Source organism: Nerophis lumbriciformis, linkage group LG04 (assembly GCF_033978685.3).
Source record: "Nerophis lumbriciformis linkage group LG04, RoL_Nlum_v2.1, whole genome shotgun sequence".
Classification (NCBI taxonomy): Eukaryota; Metazoa; Chordata; class Actinopteri; order Syngnathiformes; family Syngnathidae; genus Nerophis; species Nerophis lumbriciformis.
In genome coordinates, this window is record NC_084551.2 from 11,131,356 (window position 1) to 11,152,470 (window position 21,115).

The window sequence follows — 21,115 nt, forward strand, 5'->3', positions numbered from 1 at the left end:
CCTTGGCAGTGGCCATCAGGTCCAAACAAATGGCTGTTATTTTGAGAGGAGGACAGGTGCATAAGCTGTCGCTGTATGCAGATGACCTCTTATTGTTCATGTCTGACCCTGATAGATATATTTCTCCACTGATGACACTACTGGAAACGTTTGGAAAGTTATCATGTTATAAGCTATATATTAAAAAAGTGAAGTTATGCCTGTCAATGCTGCAGCTACAACATATGCTCTTTCGGACCTTCCCTGCAAAGTTTCTAGGGATAAGTTGCTATACTTGGGCGTCTGAGTTACCAGAGAGCGTTCGGATTTAGTAGGCCACAACCTTTCACCATTATTAAGATGGACGAATGGGGATTTTTTTGCGTTGGTCTTTTCTTCCCTTGTCTCTCGCTGGAAGAATTAATTGCATCAAAATAAATCTTCTCTCTAAATGTTTGTACCTCATCCAATTCTTACAAGTATTTATCCCAAAACACTTTTTCCATGATCTTTACTGCTCGATCTCAATGTTTATTTGGAACACAAAGACTCCTAGGATTCGGCCCAGGGATGTAGGTGGGTTGTCTCCGCCAAACTTTTTATTTTACTACTGGGCTGTTAAAGGGGAACTGCACTTTTTTTATTTTGCCTATCATTATGAAACATGGATGGATTTTTTAATTTTTTTTAATGTATTTTAAATATTAAATAATCATAAATAAAAGTGTGCTTACAGCGGAGCCAATAATACCGCCTCATAAAATCCGATAAATAACCATTCAAAAAGCGGCAACAACATTGTGTGACTTGAATATTAACCACATTAGTGATATTGTTATTATAAGCTCCAATACAGACAAAATTATAGCGGCGATGTGATCACTTCTTGTTTGCCTATGTTTACATCATCGAGTGGTCTGCTGCTTTCTCGCTTCCTTGCTCCTTGGAAGTTTATTGTAGATCATAAGTCATGCCTCTCACCTGGACATCGTTTTTAATCATATTTATTTTATATTGTTTTTTATATTGGTTTTATATGTATTTTTTTTATTTTTTTTATTCAGTCATTGGTGGAGCTAAGGATAATATTTGAATATTGTTTTTAATATTGTTGTGCAGCACTTTGGAAACATTTTGTTGTTTAAATGTGCCATATAAATAAAGTGGATTGGATTGGATTGGACAGAAGGTGGCTGGTGATATAATCTGACAAGTCGGGACACTTTGACAGCCATTTAGGACCTGGAACTGGCAACAACGACATGAAAAGCGCTTGTTCTCCCCCCGCCCCCACAACCTGTTTCTTTGCGATGATTATGAGACATTCTTCATCTAAATGGGAATATAAACATCCTAGCAGACGGCATCCACATGACAGCGGACCTTGCACAGTAAATGATGTTTTATTATGTTTGTTGGCTCTCATAAAGTCTGCAGTGAGTAATAATCAGTGATGAAGAAAACAAAAAAAGCAAATGTCATAATGTGTTTTTGAAATGAATGCATGTATACTAAAAATGATCAAAACACGTAAATATTAAATGTTATTATAAATGTGCTCATTACTACATTTCATAAAACCCTAATGGAGGTGTTTGGATGTTTTTAGGCGCTCTATAGGCAAAATTGAACAGCTCCCAAAGGCTCCATTGTAAGCAGACTTTTGATCAAATTTATTTACGGTAGAAAATGGATGGATGGATTTAGAATGCATTAAAAAAAAATCCATCCATCGTCATGTCTTTCATAATGAATGTGAACAATAGGCAAAAAGTGCAGCTCCCTTTTAACAGCTGTCTGTTTTGCACCACAGTAGAGCAAAACCACATTTGTCAGGGCATACCTCCTTTTGTAGAGAATAAATACTTTGGAACCGGCACCAAGCGTGCAGACTATTTAACTCTGTGAGCAGGAAGCCTGCTCGGATGAGAGGTGAAACATCTAAGGCTGTCCAGTTGCAATCTATTCAGCGCCCTGAAAACACAATAGCCTGGGTGAATGACAATATTAACAGCCATATTTATTGCAGAATTACCGGTCAGCAGATTGAATTTTTTATGTTCAATTTTAAAGACCATTAAAGCGGTTTCCACAAAAGGTGAGTTTTGCATTTGTCACCTTACTCAATTAATCAATCAATGTTTATTCATATAGCCCTAAATCACAAGTGTCTCAAAGGGCTGCACAAGCCACAACGACATCCTCGGTACAGAGCCCACATAAGGGCAAGGAAAAACTCACCCCAGTGGGACGTCGATGTGAATTGACTATGAGAAACCTTGGAGAGGACCACATATGTGGGTAACCCCCCCCCCCCCCCCCCCCCCTAGGGGAGACCGAATGCAATGGATGTTGAGTGGGTCTGACATAATATTATGAGAGTACAGTCCATAGTGGATCCAACATAATAGTGAGAGTCCAGTCCATAGTGGGGCCAGCAGGACACCATCCTGAGCGGAGACGGGTCAGCAGCGCAGAGATGTTCCCAACCGATGCACTGCAGTGCTACTCAATTATTTTCTGTCATGAAACCACTGCTGGACAGAAATTTTACCGTGACCAGCACCCTCAATTGAATGATTAAAAACGTAATCATATTTACGATATTATTTGTACAACACTTTGTGAGTTACATTCTTTATATATGTCGCTGACGACATATCCTTTTTTCTTCTAATTTGAGTCACAAGCATATTTATCCGTTTGCCTACGTTAGCTCTGTACACATCTTCCTGTGTACTTACTACTTCTACTCGGTCGAATAGGAAGCCTGTTGACTCAATTGAGCATTGATGCCACCGAGCTGCAGGCTTGTGTACCGTTCTAACAAGAATAATGAAAATATACCCATGACACAACATCACAACCCCCCAGTCGATCCTGACTTACTATTTGAAAAACATTGCCCTAATATACGAACAAATACTAAGCTGTGAACTTAAAACTGAGGTGCAGAGTTACCCCGATTATCCTGGGGGTAACGTTCAAGACTCCTTGTGTTCAGTGAATTTCTGCAAAGTAGGGACTCTATTTATTTTACAATTTTAAGCACTCCAAACAGCCTCCAAATTTTTTCACATTTCAATGTACCGGAAACAGGGTTTAGATTATTTCCATCCATCCATCCATCTTCTTCCGCTTATCCGAGGTCGGGTCGCGGGGGCAGCAGCCTAAGCAGGGAAGCCCAGACTTCCTTCTCCCCAGCCACTTCGTCCAGCTCTTCCTGGGGGATCCCGAGGCGTTCCCAGGCCAGCCGGGAGACATAGTCTTCCCAACGTGTCCTGGGTCTTCCCCGTGGCCTCCTACCGGTCGGACGTGCCCTAAACACCTCCCGTGGGAGGCGATCGGGTGGCATCCTGACCAGATGCCCGAACCACCTCATCCTGCTCCTCTCAATGTGGAGGAGCAGCGGCTTTACTTTGAGCTCCCCGCGGATGACAGAGCTTCTCACCCTATCTCTAAGGGAGAGCCCCGCCACCCGGCGGAGGAAACTCATTTCGGCCGCTTGTACCCGTGATCTTGTCCTTTCGGTCATAACCCAAAGCTCATGACCATAGGTGAGGATGGGAACGTAGATCGACCGGTAAATTGAGAGCGTTGCCTTCCGGCTCAGCTCCTTCTTCACCACAACGGATCGATACAGCGTCCGCATTACTGAAGATGCCGCACCGATCCGCCTGTCGATCTCACGATCCACTCTTCCCTCACTCGTGAACAAGACTCCGAGGTACTTGAACTCCTCCACTTGGGGCAGGGTCTCCTCCCCAACCCGGAGATGGCACTCCACCCTTTTCCGGGCGAGATTATTTGATGCCCTGTGAATTTCTGAATTTTCTGCTTTACAGATGTTGCTTTTTTACTTTCTGATTATTTCAGAAGTTCACCCAGTTGAGCTTACAGTTACCGTATGCGTACTACTCTCGCTGGTCTCTGAATAGGAACAACAGCAACAACAACCTGTTGCTGCTGTAAGCCCATATAAGATGATATGCTAAATGTACATACGTATCTGTGCTTTCAGCCAACATTTCTTCCCCTATAACTTTGTTGTCCCACTTTTCATTGTAAAAGATTATCATTCAGATAAAATTACTCCACTAGTCTTCTTCGACCGTGACACGATTTGACGTGGCCCTCCACCAGCAGGAGCAGCAATACACCAGTCAGGTTCATGGTGAAGGCGGCAAGTAGCAGCATGCCACGTCATAGGTTAGACTGTTTTTTGTTGTTGTTTTTAAAGAAAACGTTCCAATTAAATAATTTAATCCAATAAATTAAATAATTTAATAAAATGTAACAAACATGTTAAAAAAACATTTGTATTTACGTATTTTTATTGTTATTATTATTAGAATTATTTTCATTTTATTTTTTACATTCTGCAATTTGGCACCCCCTCCGCCTGGGGCGCCATCCTTTGGAGGGGAAATGTAATGGTAGTGATGAGGTAACACTGTACTTACCAAACCATAATTAGGGCGCACTGTAAAACTCCAAGGGTTTCTGATTTTTCTCTTAGAAATAACAGAAGAAAGGCTAAACCAAATTAGAAATGTCAGGCGTTTAAAAAAAAAAAAAAGTCAAATTTCCTTTTTAATATTTTTGGGTTAGCATATATTTAGAACAGTAGAAAAAGTTGATAATTTGTTAAATTAGTGGTACAGCTCGGTTGATAGAGTGGCCGTGCCAGCAACTTGAGGGTTCCAGGTTCGATCCCAGCGTCTGCCAACCGAGTCACTGCTGTTGTGTCCTTGGGCAAGACACTTTACCCACCTGCTCTCAGTGCCACCCACACTGGTTTAAATGTAACTTAGATATTGGGTTTCACTATGTAAAGCGCTTTGTGTCACTAGAGAAAAGCGCTATATAAATATAATTCACTTCAAATTGGATTTCATCCAGGAAATAAGAGTGATCTCATTTGGTTTTAAAAACTTACAACATAGGTTCAATAGGCTATAGTCAGTTATCACACTGCACTTTATTAAGGCAGCATGTTTTATTACTACAGTTGTATGATGACTGTTGATGAAGTAAAAGGCATAAATTCTAGGTCCAAAGTCTTTCTGTACATTACAAAAAAAATATATAAAAATAACAGTCTTAATGGCTTAAGAGGCTGGGGGAATCATACTCAGACCTCTCTCTGGTGTCAGCTCTGATTTGCACTAAAGAAACTGAGCTCCTGCTCTGACAAAACATGCACACACGTGTCTATATCGCTGCAAAACTGCAACGGCGCTGGGATAAAATATGCTTATCAAGCTGGTTACTTCGCCTTTTAGGCAAGGTCAAGCGTGACGATGTTGCCCCTTTCAACCCGGTGTGTGTGCAGATATGTGCAGAAACCACAAACGTTTTCATTCCCGGCCCACCTTTGAATCTCTGGTGGACATTTTACGCTTGACTCCTGACATCGGAGAGGCTATGTCAGACACAAGTGGCGATGTGTCCATTTTCATGCGAGGAGGATATTTGTGCAAGCCTGTGTTTATGTGACCAAACCAAATTGTTGAAGTGTATCTGTAGAATCCCCAAGTCAAAAAAAAGAGTCTCGTGCTTAGCAAGGCCAATGACAAGATGCCATCTGAATCAAATTACAATGGTTTTAGATGGTTCAGAGGTGCAAAAGCTTGTATACAGTAACTGACAATATTTTTTAGAAGCCACAGTTTGACGAAAACCAGGGACAAAAAGAGAAATGGTTCCAATTTGTTCAAGCTAATCTATCACCTCCTGCCTCTCTTTGGAGAGAAGGCTGATCTCCTGTCTCCAAGTGGTAGCAGTTACATCTTTGGACTCGCCGACAGACCTGCTACAAGACTGGAACTGTTTAGGAAGATGAAAACAGAAGAAAGGACTTGCCTGAGATTGTTTGTGCATGCACTGGGCCATCACTACTTACTGAATAAATACCAACCGACTTTTAATAACTTTATTTGGTGTGTAACCTACGTCTGTACGTATCTGCATTAGTTACGGTAACATGAGTATGTAATAAGTAGCCGTGGTGTTGAAACACTATATGGTTTACAGTACACATGGAGCAAGTTTTTTTTCCAACCTGCATCCTTGAGAGGGCAGCTTGGATTGGCCATATGGAAAAATTGGTCTGAAATTGCAAGCATATTGCTGTAAACACACGGCAAGAAATAGCCTCATGGTGGTCTGCACGACGTTGACGTCTCGTTTAAATAAATCAAATATGAAGCATTGTCAAATCAGAGTGTAGTCGCCAGACATGAGACACACTTGCAGCACACACTGGTAGAGGACGACGTGAGCACACAAAAATAGATGCTTGAATAAAAATGAAAAATAAGTTATCCTCCTTATTCATCATTCAATGGTGTTTCTAAATTATCTATGTATTTCAAAACAACTGGCAACTCTATATGGCAAACTAAATAAAGGCAGTCTCTCAATGGGAGTGCTGATGGTCAAAGACAAAATGTAGAAATGAGTAAAGTTGCAATTTCCTTTGCATTTACATCATTGTCACCAACACAATCACCTAGATCAGGGGTTGGCAACCTTTACCAGTCAAAGAGCCATTTTGACCAGTTTCACAAATTATAGAAAACAATGGCAGCCTTTATATGGATTTTTTAAGCTGGTGCGGCACGCAGGTTTTGAATGAATAGCGCTTGCCAGCGTCATGCGTGCCGTGATGGTACAGCATAAAGCGCCCACTACAACCAGCGTGCCTGATCAGCCACATGTTGTATGGTGCTTCCGCTTGCTCACGTAGGTGACAGCAAGGCACACTTGGTCAACAACCACACAGGTTACACTGACGGTGGCGGTATAAAAAAAACTTGAACACTCTTACTAATAATGCGCCACACTGTCAACCCACACCAAACAAGAATGACAAACACATTTCGGGAGAACATCTGCACCGTAACACAACATAAACACAACAGGACAAATACCCAGAATCCCATGCAGCCCTAACTCTTCCGGGATACATTATACACCCCCGCTACCAAACCCCGCCCACCTCAACCGACGCACGGGGGGGGGGTTTGGTGGTAGCAGGGGTGTATAATTGTAGCCCGGAAGAGTCAGGGCTGCATGGGATTCTGGGTGTTTGTTCTGTTGTGTTTTTGTTGTGTTAAGGTGCAGATGTTCTCCCGAAATGTGTTTGTCATTCTTGTTTGGTTTTGGTTCAAAGTGTGGCGCATTATTAGTAAGAGTGTTAAAGTTGTTTTATATGATCACCGTCAGTGTAACCTGTGTGGCTGTTGAGCAAGTATGCCTTGCTGTCACGTGCGTGTGCAAGCAGAAGATGTATATTGTATAACAAGTGTTGGGCTGGCACACTGTCAATACGGATTGTAGAGGGCGCCAAATGTTGTACCATCACGGCATGCCCTTAATATAGCTTTAAGGGTGAAAATCGGTGAATATTAATCCCGGGAGTTTTCTGCGAGAGGCACTGAAATCCGGAAGTCTCAGGGGACAATTGGGGGGTTCAGCAAGTAAGCTGCTGAGCCGCATCAGAGTGATCAAAGAGCCACATGCGGCTCCGGAGCCGCGGGTTGCCGACCCCTGACCTAGATAAAACAATACATATGAGTGTGTGTGCAAGTGTGTGGCTGAATGAGTGCGTTAGGAAAAAAAACAGTAACATGCGAGGTCAATTTCTGATATTTAGCCTGCTCAGTGGCCTTGTGGTTAGAGTGCCCGCCCTGAGATCTGTAGGTCGTGAGTTCAAACCCCGGCCGAGTCATACCAAAGACTATAAAAATGGGACCCATTACCTACTCAGCATCAAGGGTTGGAATTGGGGGCTAAATCACCAAAATGATTCCCGATCTCACTGGTCAAATGCAGAGGGTCATTTCACCACACCTAGTGTGTGTGTGTGTGTGTGTGTGTGTGTGTGTGTGTGTGTGTGTGTGTGTGTGTGTGTGTGTGTGTGTGTGTGTGTGTGTGTGTGTGTGTGTACAGTACAGGCCAAAAGTTTGGGCACATTCAATGTGTTTTGTTTATTTTCATGACTATTTATTTACATTGTAGATTATCACTGAAATAATGAATGAACAAATGTGGAGTTATGGACTTAACAAAAAAATGTGAAGTAACTGAAAACATGTTTTATATTCTAGTTTCTTCAAAATAGTCACCCTTTGCTCTGATCACCGCTTTGCACACTCTTGGCATTCTCTCAATGAGCTTCAAGAGGAAGTCACCTGAAAGGGTTTTTCCCTTCACAGGTGTCATAGTTTTGATGCCTTCAGTGACAATCTACAATGTAAATCGTCATGAAAATAAAGAAAACGCATTGAAATGAGAAGGTGTGTCCAAACTTTTGGCATGTACTGTAAGTGTGCCTGTGTGTACAGTACATAGTATGTGGGATGAACTAATGTATGTAATTATGAGTATAGTTTTACCATTGGCATCTGAACCTGGTATAATGAATACAAATACAATGGTACGTTGATTTTGTATGCCAGTCTACATAGGATTTGGTTTCCAACTAAATTTATGTCCAAGAATATGTCTTGTTTTTGTCTTCACTGTCTTGGTTATCGTACAGCCAAACGTTGAGCCTAATAAACTAGATAATTTGCCAGCATGTAATTATGCGGAATCCAGTGCCCAAACAAACTGAATGACATTGAATTATTCAAATAGGTGTGATAGGTGTGACAGATGAGTCTGGTAGAATGTATCAGCCCTGTGATTAAAAATAATTTTTTTGGTATAATGTTGATCCAAGATGACATTTATGCTTTAATCCTACCACGCACAAAAATAATATGACAGCCCATCCAGCACAAAACATATTGTGTGTAAACTCAATATATTTCGTAAGAGTAAAATTGCCTCTGAGTGTATTTGTAGTGGTTCGGACAGTAATATCTACTATTCTGTATGTACACAAAAACTGCACACGAGGATTTTGAAAAATAATGTAATTGTGATTTTTTTTTTCCTCAACATTGTGATTAAAATACTGATTATCTTTTGAAGTTTTCTTTTTTTCAATAAATACATAATGAATCAATCTGTACAGTGGTATCTCAACTTAGGAGCCCAATTAGTTTCATGACTGAGCTCATAACTCAAACCACTTGTCGAACCAGCTCCGTCCATTGAAATGAATGGAAATCATTTTAATCTGTGGTGGACCCTCCCAAAACACCACAATGTAACATGTAACGTGGCTTTTAAAAAGAAAAACTAACTTTGAGATAGGAAATACTGTTTGAGAAACATAGTGGAACATGTAGGACAAATAACTAGAGTAGTTTTAGGAAATAATGAAATAATAATGTTCAGTTTTACATTAAGGAGCAGACTTCTTTAGGTCTTCTACCGTTTGCCTTCCCGTTGTGTAACAATAGGACCAAAGAAATTGTTGCTTATGCTCCACACAAAGGTTTTTGACTTGACAGCAAGCAGTATGTGTACAAAAGGAAATGTTCGACCATCCAGTTTGTTGAGACAGGACTCGACAGAATGAATTAAAACACATCAAACACAGCATCGGCAGCTTTTCCATATTTTTATGGATAAATGTTTGTCGTTTGCACATTTGTGGCTACATGCTTCGGCGTGTCTGATGCGGACTGATAGTGCTGCGGCCAGGCTGATTTACCGGTTCAGATAGGTAGGATGTGTTTTTTAATATTTGTTTCTCTGATTCGGTCGTTCGCCTCTTCTCCTCTGCACTAACATTCTCGGTTCCAATGTTTGATGGGCAGGATTGTGTTGATTTCTGGCTGTGGGCTGTGGACAAATACTACTTCAAATTATGTTCACAATTTAAAGACTAACAAAAAGCCGAGAGACAGCTCATATCTTAAAATACTCGTAAGTTGGGGTATTCGTTAGTTGAGGTACCATTGTGTTCTAATAAACTATCAGATTCATTATAAAGAAAATGTTAAGCTTTCAACATCAGCAATCTTCTTAATAAGATCTTTGCTTACATTAACACACCTGCCGTGCTTGCTCGCGATCAATGCCGTATGCTCTGCTAGCTAGCTGCACTTGGTGCAATTACAGTTTGTATTCTAGGGCTGCATCAAATTAATATTTCTATCGATTATCGATACTTATTATTTTTGTAACAAATTGTTCTTCAGTGTAGTGGTGCAACAATGTTTTCTAAACAATTCCCCTACACATACATCAACAATTTTCTTGTATGTTTGAACTTTAAATGCATGTTGTTTGGTTCGGGGATACAAAATAAAGTGAGATCAGCTGATTCCATGACATGTATAAACTGTAAATTGCATTATGTATTTATGGTGAGAGCTATTGATTATGATCTAAAAAAAAAAAGAACCATAAAAGCGCCTTACCTTTTGGAAGGTAAACTAGTAGTGGCACTGACACTAATGCATTTTACTTTAAAATGTTTAAATGATTTTGCTTTTTAAATTTATATCAAAATTATTATTAGCAGAATAAGACCTTAAGGCATTGTAACAATGTCAAAATATTTAAATATTTAAACTATTTTATTATTCAGTTTTTTCTCATACAATTGTTTAACAAATATAAAGTCAAAGTCCTCCTGTGTCCAGGGACTTATTTACTAGGGCAGTGAATCTTTGGGCACCACACAACTCGATTTGATTCTGTTCTTGGGGTTAACGATTTGATTCAGAATCGATTCTCGATTCAAAATCTATAGTTTTTTTTTTATATATAAAATTGGATGTCAGTTCTATGAATAACTACATTCCTACATAAAATAAATAAACAGCTCTGATCAATTTCTATATTACGTAAAATAAAACTGTTTTTTGTTTAATAAAACGCTTCCAAAACATTTAATAAAGTCAGATACAAATAAGTCAACAAGAAAAGTATCCAACACTTCTTTTTTCTGAAGTAAACCTGTACAGCAAACATGGGCATCTACATCAACAATATGATTTTCCTGAGTGGCTGGACAGGACAAATTGAAAAAAAAAAAAAAAAAGTATATTTTTATATTTTTTTAATCGATTAAGAATCGTTACAAATAAGAATCGCGATTAATCTGAAAATCAATTTGTTTTGACACCCCTATTATTCACTGATTTTTTATACATCAACAAAACCAACAAAAACGGATTTTGTGAAAAAACAATATCAATCGAATCACTAGTGTCACTCATATACTTTTCCACCTATGGTATCAATAGCATCGACTTATGGATCATTCCACCCCTCTCTTTGACCGCTGCAGTCTGGCAATCGACAGACACAGCAACGAAGCACACACACATGCACAAAATTGCACACCTTGATCTAATATTATCCTCTTTCTAGACTTCTATTAATCGACCTGTTCATTTTGTGGTAATATCTGTTAACGTTCCGTTGTAACGCTGTACAATACATGTCTTTTAAAGTGAACTAAGCACTTATTGTTGTGTTGTTTGAAGCTAGCTTAGTGTTAGAATGTTTATATTTTCAGGTCTCCCTATGTCAAGCATATTAATCATATTACGCCTATACTGGCTCACCTGCACTGGCTTCCTGTGCACTTAAGATGCGACTTTAAGGTTTTACTACTTATGTATAAAATACTAAACGGTCTAGGTCCATCCTATCCTGCTGATTGTATTGTACCATAAGTCCGCAACAGAAATCTGCCTTCTAAGAACTCCGGCTTATTAGTAATTCCCAGAGCCCCACAAAAAGTCTGCGGGCTATAGAGTGTTTTCTATTTGGGCTCGATTACCCTGGAATGTCCTACCGGTAACAGTTAGAGATACTACCTCAGTAAAAGCATTTAAGTTTCATCCGAAAACTCATTTATACACCCGAGCCTTTAAATAAACCCATTTTTTTTAGATCAGTTGATCTGCCGCCTCTCTTTTGTGCTCCTGCCTGGAGAGGTTATTAGGTGTCCACGGATCAGTTACCACAGAGGACGCGCTAGCTGTTCCAAGTCAGGACCCAGAATGGACCACTCCTCTATGCATCAGTTGGTGACATCTCTGTGCTGCCGACTTGTCTACATGCAAGAGGATACCCCTGCTGGTCTCCTTATGGACTGGACTCTTACATAATGAAGTTAGGACCGGGGTGGACCACTATTCTATGTATCAGTTGGTGATGTCTCTGCGCTGCTGACTTATCTACATGCAAGAAGATGCTTGCTGACCTCCCTATGGACTGAACTCTCACATTATTAACCTTATCCACTGGACAACCATTGCACCGGTCGCCCAGGGGGAATGTTGTCGTGGTTCGTGAAACCCTTTGAAGCATTTGTGATTAAGGATTATATAAATGAACTTTGATTGATTATTTCCAGCCTCTTTCTCCAGTTCCACCGTGATATCAAAACTTGTAAGAAATGTAGTGTATTTGGTGATATTGACTTGGAGCGACCGCTCTGCATTGAGTATGGACATACACAAACAGTTAGCTGTATTGTAGCTGCTAGTAGCCTCGCCTATTAACAAACAGACCAAGCTGCAAAGTTTGAGCCACAAGTGATAATTTTTTGTGAAAGGCATTGATTGGCATCTGGCGATCACAAACTTTTCCACAGAAATAGAGCAATAAAGATCGGTGGGAGATCGATTGAAATACAGTGGCATCTTTTTGTTTCATCTCAACGCATCAACGTAAGGTACTGTATTTTCCAGACCATAGGGTGCACCGGATTATAAGGCGCACTGCCGATGAACGGTCTAAAATGTTACATAGATTATGTTTTACAGATCATCTTCAAGTCGCCTTCTGACAGTTGCTTCCGGATGCGTCATTTTGTGGGCAGTATAACCTATGTGGCTCACCTTCGACAGCGTCTTCTCCCCGTCATCTTTGTTGTAGCGGTGTAGCGTGCAAGGACGGGAGTGGAAGAAGTGTCAAAAGATGGAGCTAACTGTTTCAATGACATTCAGACTTTACTTAAATCAATAACGGAGCAGCATCTCCTCATCTGGAAACAACAACACTGGAAATGTGTCCCGTGAAAAAACGTCCGACCGGAACTCTAATAACTAAAGTTCCTTGGGTGAATAATGTAAACTCACTACGCTTTCATGGCGAGTTTACTGACAGATATAAGTAGGGCTGAAACGACGCGTCGACATAGTCGACGTCATCGGTTACGTAAATACGTCGAGGACGTTTTTGTTCGTCGACGCGTCGCATATTTACGTCACACTACCGTCATGGCGGAGCGCAAAGCAGACGATGCGAGCGGTGCGAGCAAGGGGAAAAAAACACGCCAAAAGTCGTCAAAAGTGTGGGAGTATTTCAATAAACGGCCTAAGAAGAAACGCTACTTTTACTCCGCTACTTTTATCTACATTCAGCTCGCTACTAATTTTTATCGATCTGTTAATGCACGCTTTGTTTGTTTTGGTCTGTCAGACAGACCTTCATAGTGCCTGCCTTACTGGTGACGTTTCACTTCGTTCCACCAATCAGATGCAGTCACTGGTGACGTTGGACCAATCAAACAGAGCCAGGGGTCACATGACCTGACTTAAACAAGTTGAAACAAGTTATTCGGGTGTTACCATTTAGTGGTCAATTGTACGGAATATGTACTGTACTGTGCAATCTACTAATAAAAGTTCCAATCAATCAATCAATCAAAAGTGTGAAGGAAAAAAGACCGTATTTCAACCGTACACCCCGTCAAAAGCCTAAAGACTGACTGCACAGTTCCTGTTCTCACAATAAAAGTCCCGCTCCATCGCGCCTGCGCTTTCAAAAAAAGAGTCTCCGAAAGCCAGCGCAAACAAGCTAGCAAGCTACGGAGTTTGCCGCCAATGTATTTCTTGTAAAGGGTATAAAAACGAATATGGAAGGTGGACAAATAAGACGCCAAAAAACAACCACTTTCATGTGGTATTAGACAGAAGGAGGAACTTTTTTTCTCCTCCATTTGAAAACGTGGACGTTACCAGCACTACTGTCTGATTGCAATCAATGCAAGTCATCAGAATCAGGTAATACACCAACTTATATTCTTGTCTTCATGAAAGAAAGGAATCTATATGTTAAACATGCATGTATAATTATTAAAACACCTTTAACATGTAAACAAAAACGGCAAAATAAATAAATATAAATTATATACTGTATATATCAATGTATGTATATATATATATATATATATATATATATATATATATATATATATATATATATATATATATATATATATATATATATGATATGTGTGTGTATGTTACTCAGTACTTGAGTAGTTTTTTCACAACATACTTTTTACTTTTACTCAAGTAAATATTTGGGTGACTACTCCTTACTTTTACTTGAGTAATAAATCTCTAAAGTAACAGTACTCTTACTTGAGTACAATTTCTGGCTACTCTACCCACCTCTGCTAATAATGTTGTTGTATGCACACTGTGTCGAGCGGAAATGGCCTATCATAGCAGCACAACGGCAGCGTTCTTGCCATCACCATCAACTAGTCAATCGTCCGCGTGAGTATACGTTGTCATCATTACACAAAAACATGAATGTGTCATTTGTATCTGCGTTGTAAATTCATAAACTAAAGCACCGTTTCGCTCTGAGAGGAGAGTTTGGCGTGCCTGTTCAGTGTTTACAAAGACGCGCTCCTCTTTAACGCTAACGTTAATTAGTTGTGCAAATACCTTTTACAACATTAACAGTTACGTATACTATGTACAAATGAACAATTAACTTTCACTTTAATCATACTATCATTGTTGTGTTATTAAGCAAAATAAGCAAAAGTTTTACTTTTGTTGAAATGTTTACACTGTTGTTACAGAATATTTAGTTTTGCACTTTTTTGTATTGGATGTTTATCTTTATTTTTGCACATTTTAGCAAATAAGCAATACTTTTACTTTTGTTGAAATGTTTACACTGTTGTTACAGAATATTTCCGTTTTGCACTTTTTTGAATTGGATGTTTATCTTTATTTTTGCACATTTTAAAGCAAAATAAGCAATACTTTTACTTTAGAAATGCTTATACTATTGCAGAATATTAAGATTTGCACTGGATGTTTACTTTTATATTTGCACATTAAAAAGCAAATAAGCTACTTTTAATTTTGTTAAATGTTAAAGTTTTAAATGTTTACATTGTTACAGAATATTTTGTCATGTTGTTGTCAATGTTGACTGAGTGGCCATACTTTTTTTTTTGTAAATAAAAGCCATGCCTTTTGAAAAAACTGGCCTACATTTATTTTTTCATCTTCATTTTAAATAAAAAAATAATCGTTAAAAGGAAAAATAATCTATAGATTAACCGATTAATCGAAAAAAATAATCTATAGATTAATCGATAGAAAAATAATCGTTAGCTGCAGCCTTAGATATAAGTAAGAACTTTACACTACTTTATATTAGAAATGGCAACAGCGGAGGATGAATGTTCCACAACAAGAAGATAGAGAAAAAGAAGAAGCTTATCAACTACGGCGTCGGCGCAAACGCGCGCACTTTTTCAGGATTTATGCAGATCCCAAATACAGATCAGCAGGTACAAGAAGGTAAGAAAAGTTGCTTTTGCATAGTATTGCGAAACAAAACGACAGATAATATGTCTTACTTTATACACACACCATAATAATACTCGTATGTTTAAATGCATCGACAATCCATCAAGCGGTGCGGCTTCACAGCTTACCAAAGTCGTACTAAAACATTTTCATAGATTTTTGAGTGCCGTGTGTAATGTTCTATATTTGCAATGGAACATTTAAAATGTTGGTGTTGTTTACTTGAGTCATATTGCCATCATAGAGCAGCCTGCACTTATTTCTTGTGTGACTGCTATCTACTGGTCACACTTATCATTACACTATGTACCAAATAAAATAGCTTCGAGCCGGGTAAGCTCAACCAAACGTATTCCTTACATTAGGCGCACCGGGTTATAAAGCGCACTGTCGAGTTTTGAGAAAAAAAAGTATTTTAAGTGCGCCTTAGGGGCAGCACGGTGGAAGAGGGGTTAGTGCGTCTGCCTCACAATACGAAGGTCCTGAGTAGTCGTGAGTTCAATCCCGGCCTCGGGATCTTTCTGTGTGGAGTTTGCATGTTCTCCCCGTGACTGCGTGGGTTCCCTCCGGGTACTCCGGCTTCCTCCCACCTTCAAAAACATGCACCTGGGGATAGGTTGATTGGCAACACTAAATTGGCCCTAGTGTGTGAATGTGAGTGTGAATGTTGTCTGTCTATCTGTGTTGGCCCTCTGATGAGGTGGCGACTTGTCCAGGGTGTACCCCACCTTCCGCCCGATTGTAGCTGAGATAGGCTCCAGCGCCCCCCGCGACCCCAAAGGGAATAAGCTGTAGAAAATGGATGGATGGATGGGAAGTGCGCCTTACAGTTTGGAAAATACGGTACGTATTTACGTCAACGATGAAGTCGACTAAGTCAACTAATCGCTGGAACCCTAATGTATTCACTCGTTGGGAGCATAGAGTACGAGCCACCACAGCTTTTTACGGTTGTCTTCAATACCGCTTCGAACGGGACATTGACACAATATTTTTTTTTTTCTTTCCACAATTTCATAGACAAACTTAAGTATTTAACCACCAATCACACCACAGCATTGACTTCACTCCCTCCCTGCTCCGTTTGCTCACAAGTCACGTGACCAGTCAAACCGCAGCCTTTGCAGCTGGAAAACCGCGTTTTATCACACTACAATTAATTTTTCAGCCCTACTACACACTAAATATTGCTTTTAAAAATGTAAGTTATTTGGAACACAAAAAACAACGCAGTTCAGCTCCCTTGTCATACAGTGTTGCTGTATTTTCAATTGCACTCTCCTTCACCTTGTCTGCCATAATTATATTAGTGCTGAATTTGTGAGTTCAACAGACCGCAAAATTCAACGATGAGTTGTAGCATAGCTTGCCCAATAGGCACGACAGAATAAGAAAAGTACTGGCATATGGTCACATGACAGCACTGAAGTCTTAATTGTATACTTCTATATATCCAGATCCAAGGACAAGGAGGTACAGTACATACTGAAACTATACTGTAGGTTCAAATTCTGACATGTGCCATATGGAACGGCTCAATGTTATTTGACTTCTGGTGTCCTCTGAAAAAAGCAGATGGTCAGATGGAAATGTATGTTGTGAAGCTTTGTCGTGTACTTGCTGTGGTGTACAGACCTGCATTGTGTTTTGTTGTGTTGAACAATCCCGAGTGGACAAAGAAGCTGAGGGGCTTTTTGTGGACAGCAGGAAGGGATGTGTGCGGTCGAGGGGGCAAAATTCTCCCTCAAACTATCATCAATAACCACTACAGTCTCGCAGGCCTACTGGGATCAGGCAGCTACACTGTGAAGGATTTCCTGTGTGCCTACTTACACTGTTCATGGATTCATGAAATCCTCATAGGGATGAGCAACTTCCACAGACTCATTCACTTAAAAAACCCACTCACAGAACTGGAATCACAAAGTTTTCATATGGCATTTATGGAACATATGTTTTGAGAAAGGGAAACAAGTGGGGGATTTCACCCTTAAAGAGGAACTGCACTTTTTGGGGAATTTAGCGTATAATTCAAAATCCTTATGAGAGACAAGAACACATGTCTTTTTCTTAATGCATTCTAACTTGTAAATAAACGTGAATAAAAATCCGCTTACAATGGAGCCAATGGGAAGCATGACATCATTTCCTCTATTGCTTCTAATTAGACCATAGAACCCCAAAAAATAAGCATGCAAAAACAGCAAACAATAGTCCACTTACATGGTGTGACGTGAATATTATCGATATTGTTATTATAAGTGTTAACATTAAGGACCTACATTTAGCGGTGCATTGATCACAAAGGCAACTTCCTCATGTTGCTATACTGAAATTATCAGCTGGTGAACCGCTTTCTCGCCTTGAAGCTCTTGAAAGTGTATTCCAGATTATGAATCATAACTCTCACGTAGATACTAAAATGATGTGGACATAAACTGGCTAGTCGGTACACTTTGGCATCCAATTTAGACCCGGAGATGGCTAAAAAGACCCGAAAAGACGCTTGGTCCATGCCCTTTTTTTTCCTTTGCGAGGATTATGAGTCGATCTACATCTAAACAGGAATACATCAACATCCTTACAGTAAGCATCTCAATGAGAGCAGACATTGTACAGTAAGTAATGTTTAATTATGTTTGTTGGTTCTCATTAAGTCTGCAGAGAGTAGTAATCAGTGATGTTGTTGTGATGTGTTTGTAAAATTAATGCACCACCGTATATACATACATATACAAATACATACAGTGGGGCAAAAAAGTATTTAGTCAGCCACCAATTGTGCAAGTTCTCCCACTTTAAATGATGACAGAGGTCTGTAATTTTCATCATAGGTACACTTCAACTGTGAGAGACAGAATGTGAAAAGAAAATCCAGGAATTCACATTGTAGGATTTTTAAATAATTTATTTGTAAATGATGGTGGAAAATAAGTATTTGGTCAATAACAAAAATTCTACTCAATACTTTGTAATATAACCTTTGTTGGCAATAACAGAGGTCAAACGATTACTATAGGTCTTTACCAGGTTTGCACACACAGTAGCTGGTATTTTGGCCCATTCCTCCATGCAGATCTTCTCGAGAGCAGTGATGTTTTGGGGCTGTCGCCGAGCAACACGGACTTTCAACTCCCTCCACAGATTTTCTATGGGGTTGAGGTCTGGAGACTGGCTAGGCCACTCCAGGACTTTCAAATGCTTCTTACGGAGCCACTCCTTCGTTGCCCGGGCGGTGTGTTTGGGATCATTGTCATGCTGGAAGACCCAGCCACGTTTCATCTTCAAAGCTCTCACTGATGGAAGGAGGTTTTGGCTCAAAATCTCACGATACATGGCCCCTTCATTCTTTCCTTAACACGGATCAGTCGGCCTGTCCCCTTAGCAGAAAAACAGCCCCAAAGCATGATGTTTCCACCCCCATGCTTCACAGTAGGTATGGTGTTCTTAGGATGCAACTCAGTATTCTTCTTCCTCCAAACACGATGAGTTGAGTTTATACCAAAAAGTTCTATTTTGGTTTCATCTGACCACATGACATTCTCCCAATCCTCTGCTGTATCATCCATGTGCTCTCTGGCAAACTTCAGACGGGCCTGGACATGCACTGGCTTAAGCAGGGGGACACGTCTGGCACTGCAGGATTTGATTCCCTGTCGGCGTAGTGTGTTACTGATGGTAACCTTTGTTACTTTGGTCCCAGCTCTCTGCAGGTCATTCACCAGGTCCCCCCGTGTGGTTCTGGGATTTTTGCTCACCGTTCTCATGATCATTTTGACCCCACGGGATGAGATCTTGCGTGGAGCCCCAGATCAAGGGAGATTATCAGTGGTCTTGTATGTCTTCCATTTTCTGATAATTGCTCCCAAAGTTGATTTTTTTCACACCAAGCTGCTTGCCTATTGTAGATTCACTCTTCACAGTCTGGTGCAGGTCTACAATTCTTTTCCTGGTGTCCTTCGACAGCTCTTTGGTCTTGGCCATAGTGCAGTTTGGAGTCTGACTGTTTGAGGCTGTGGACAGGTGTCTTTTGTACAGATAACAAGTTCAAACAGGTGCCATTAATACAGGTAACAAGTGGAGGACAGAAGAGCTTCTTAAAGAAGAAGTTACAGGTCTGTGAGAGCCAGAGATCTTCCTTGTTTGAAGTGACCAAATACTTATTTTCCACCATAATTTACTAATAAATTATTTAAAATTCCTACAATGTGAATTCCTGGATTTTCACATTCTGTCTCTCACAGTTGAAGTGTACCTATGATGAAAATTACAGACCTCTGTCATCATTTTAAGTGGGAGAACTTGCACAATCGGTGGCTGACTAAATACTTTTTTGCCCCACTGTATATATGTATATATATTTATATACATATACATACATCAATATACATATATGTGTGTTTATATGTATATATATATATATATATATATATATATATATATATATATATATATATATATATATATATATATATATATATATATATATATATATGTGTGTGTGTGTGTGTGTGTGTGTGTATATATATATTTGATTCACTTTCACATTCAGCAAGAGATTGAATAATTGTTTATCATTAGCTGCATTTGCATAGACAATCTGTACCTGGTCCATTGAAGAAATCTTTAATCTGGAGGCACAGCAGAGGTGGAGGGATGCCGGTTTCACTGTCCACTTCACCAGCTGCTGTTTGGAGCCAGATTACATTATAATCCAGTGTTTCGGGCAAAGTCTTCCCTTGGTCTGGACAGAAACGGACAACAGAAATATAGAGCAGGAACAGAAGGTCAAATTGTTATAAGTCATATGCGGTAATCATTTTCCAACCAAGGCGCCACTCTTTGCCTTCTTCATACCTAGGCACTTGTAGTCTGAAGCCACTCCTCGTAAGGCCACATCAAACACAGACAACTCCATTTTCTGCTTGCGATGGTGGCAACTGAGCAGAGCAGAAGGTTGCATCACCTGCAGGTACAGCAGCGGTTCCAGCACCTGGTCTGGGGCCCCTCTTCTACCGGGCTGCCTTACAATTGTCACCCCCAGTGCTTGGCGAGCTGAGGAGCGGCTGGGAGTTGGCAGGGAGTTTAGGGAGAGCAGACTTCCTCTCAGCAGTGGAGAGGCTGGCTGGGAAACATTGCAGTTAAGGATGTCCTCAGCAGTCAGGTCTGTTAGTGTAACTGGAGCAGCAGGATCAGGGCCAGGAGACGCCAATGTTGAGGCTGGAAGAGACTCGGACAGGGTTTCAGGCTGGTTGAGAGCACTCTTTCCTACCTGAAAAGGGTGGAGAAGGCTCATTAAATTACTGGTGTAGTTCATAATTTTACATAAGATTGGGAAAAACACAGTTGTTGCATCATAACAGCATTTACAACGCAGTGGTTCAGGCCTACTTATCATCCTCTCATTCCAATCCACAGATCCTTTATCATCAGTCATTGTGCCTGAACTGTTCGCTGTTTGTTCCAAACGTGATAAAACGCTCATACAATCTATCTTTGGAACGTTCTGAACGTTCACTGCAGGAGTTTGGATCCATAATCACAACTCAACTTCAATCTTGTAGGCGGGTCATTCGCTGAACAATAAGTCAGAAGCCGTTTTATTTGTTAGTATCGCCCAGCCCTAGTCTTTGGTGTTTTCCCTACAA

At 40.1% G+C, this 21,115-nt stretch overlaps 1 protein-coding gene across 4 annotated transcripts in view; it reads right to left on the reverse strand.

The window, feature by feature from the left end:
* Positions 1–21,115, reverse strand: part of LOC133595948 (intermembrane lipid transfer protein VPS13B-like) — a 672,020-nt gene that overhangs the window by 276,907 nt on the left and 373,998 nt on the right. For all 4 annotated transcript variants that reach the window (XM_061948790.2, XM_061948782.2, XM_061948793.2 and 1 more), the window contains exons 36-37: positions 20,325–20,739; positions 20,074–20,211 (exon numbers count right to left, since the gene is read on the reverse strand). In XM_061948790.2, the coding sequence (XP_061804774.2) occupies positions 20,074–20,211; positions 20,325–20,739 (553 nt within the window). The remainder of the gene's footprint in view (positions 1–20,073; positions 20,212–20,324; positions 20,740–21,115) is intronic.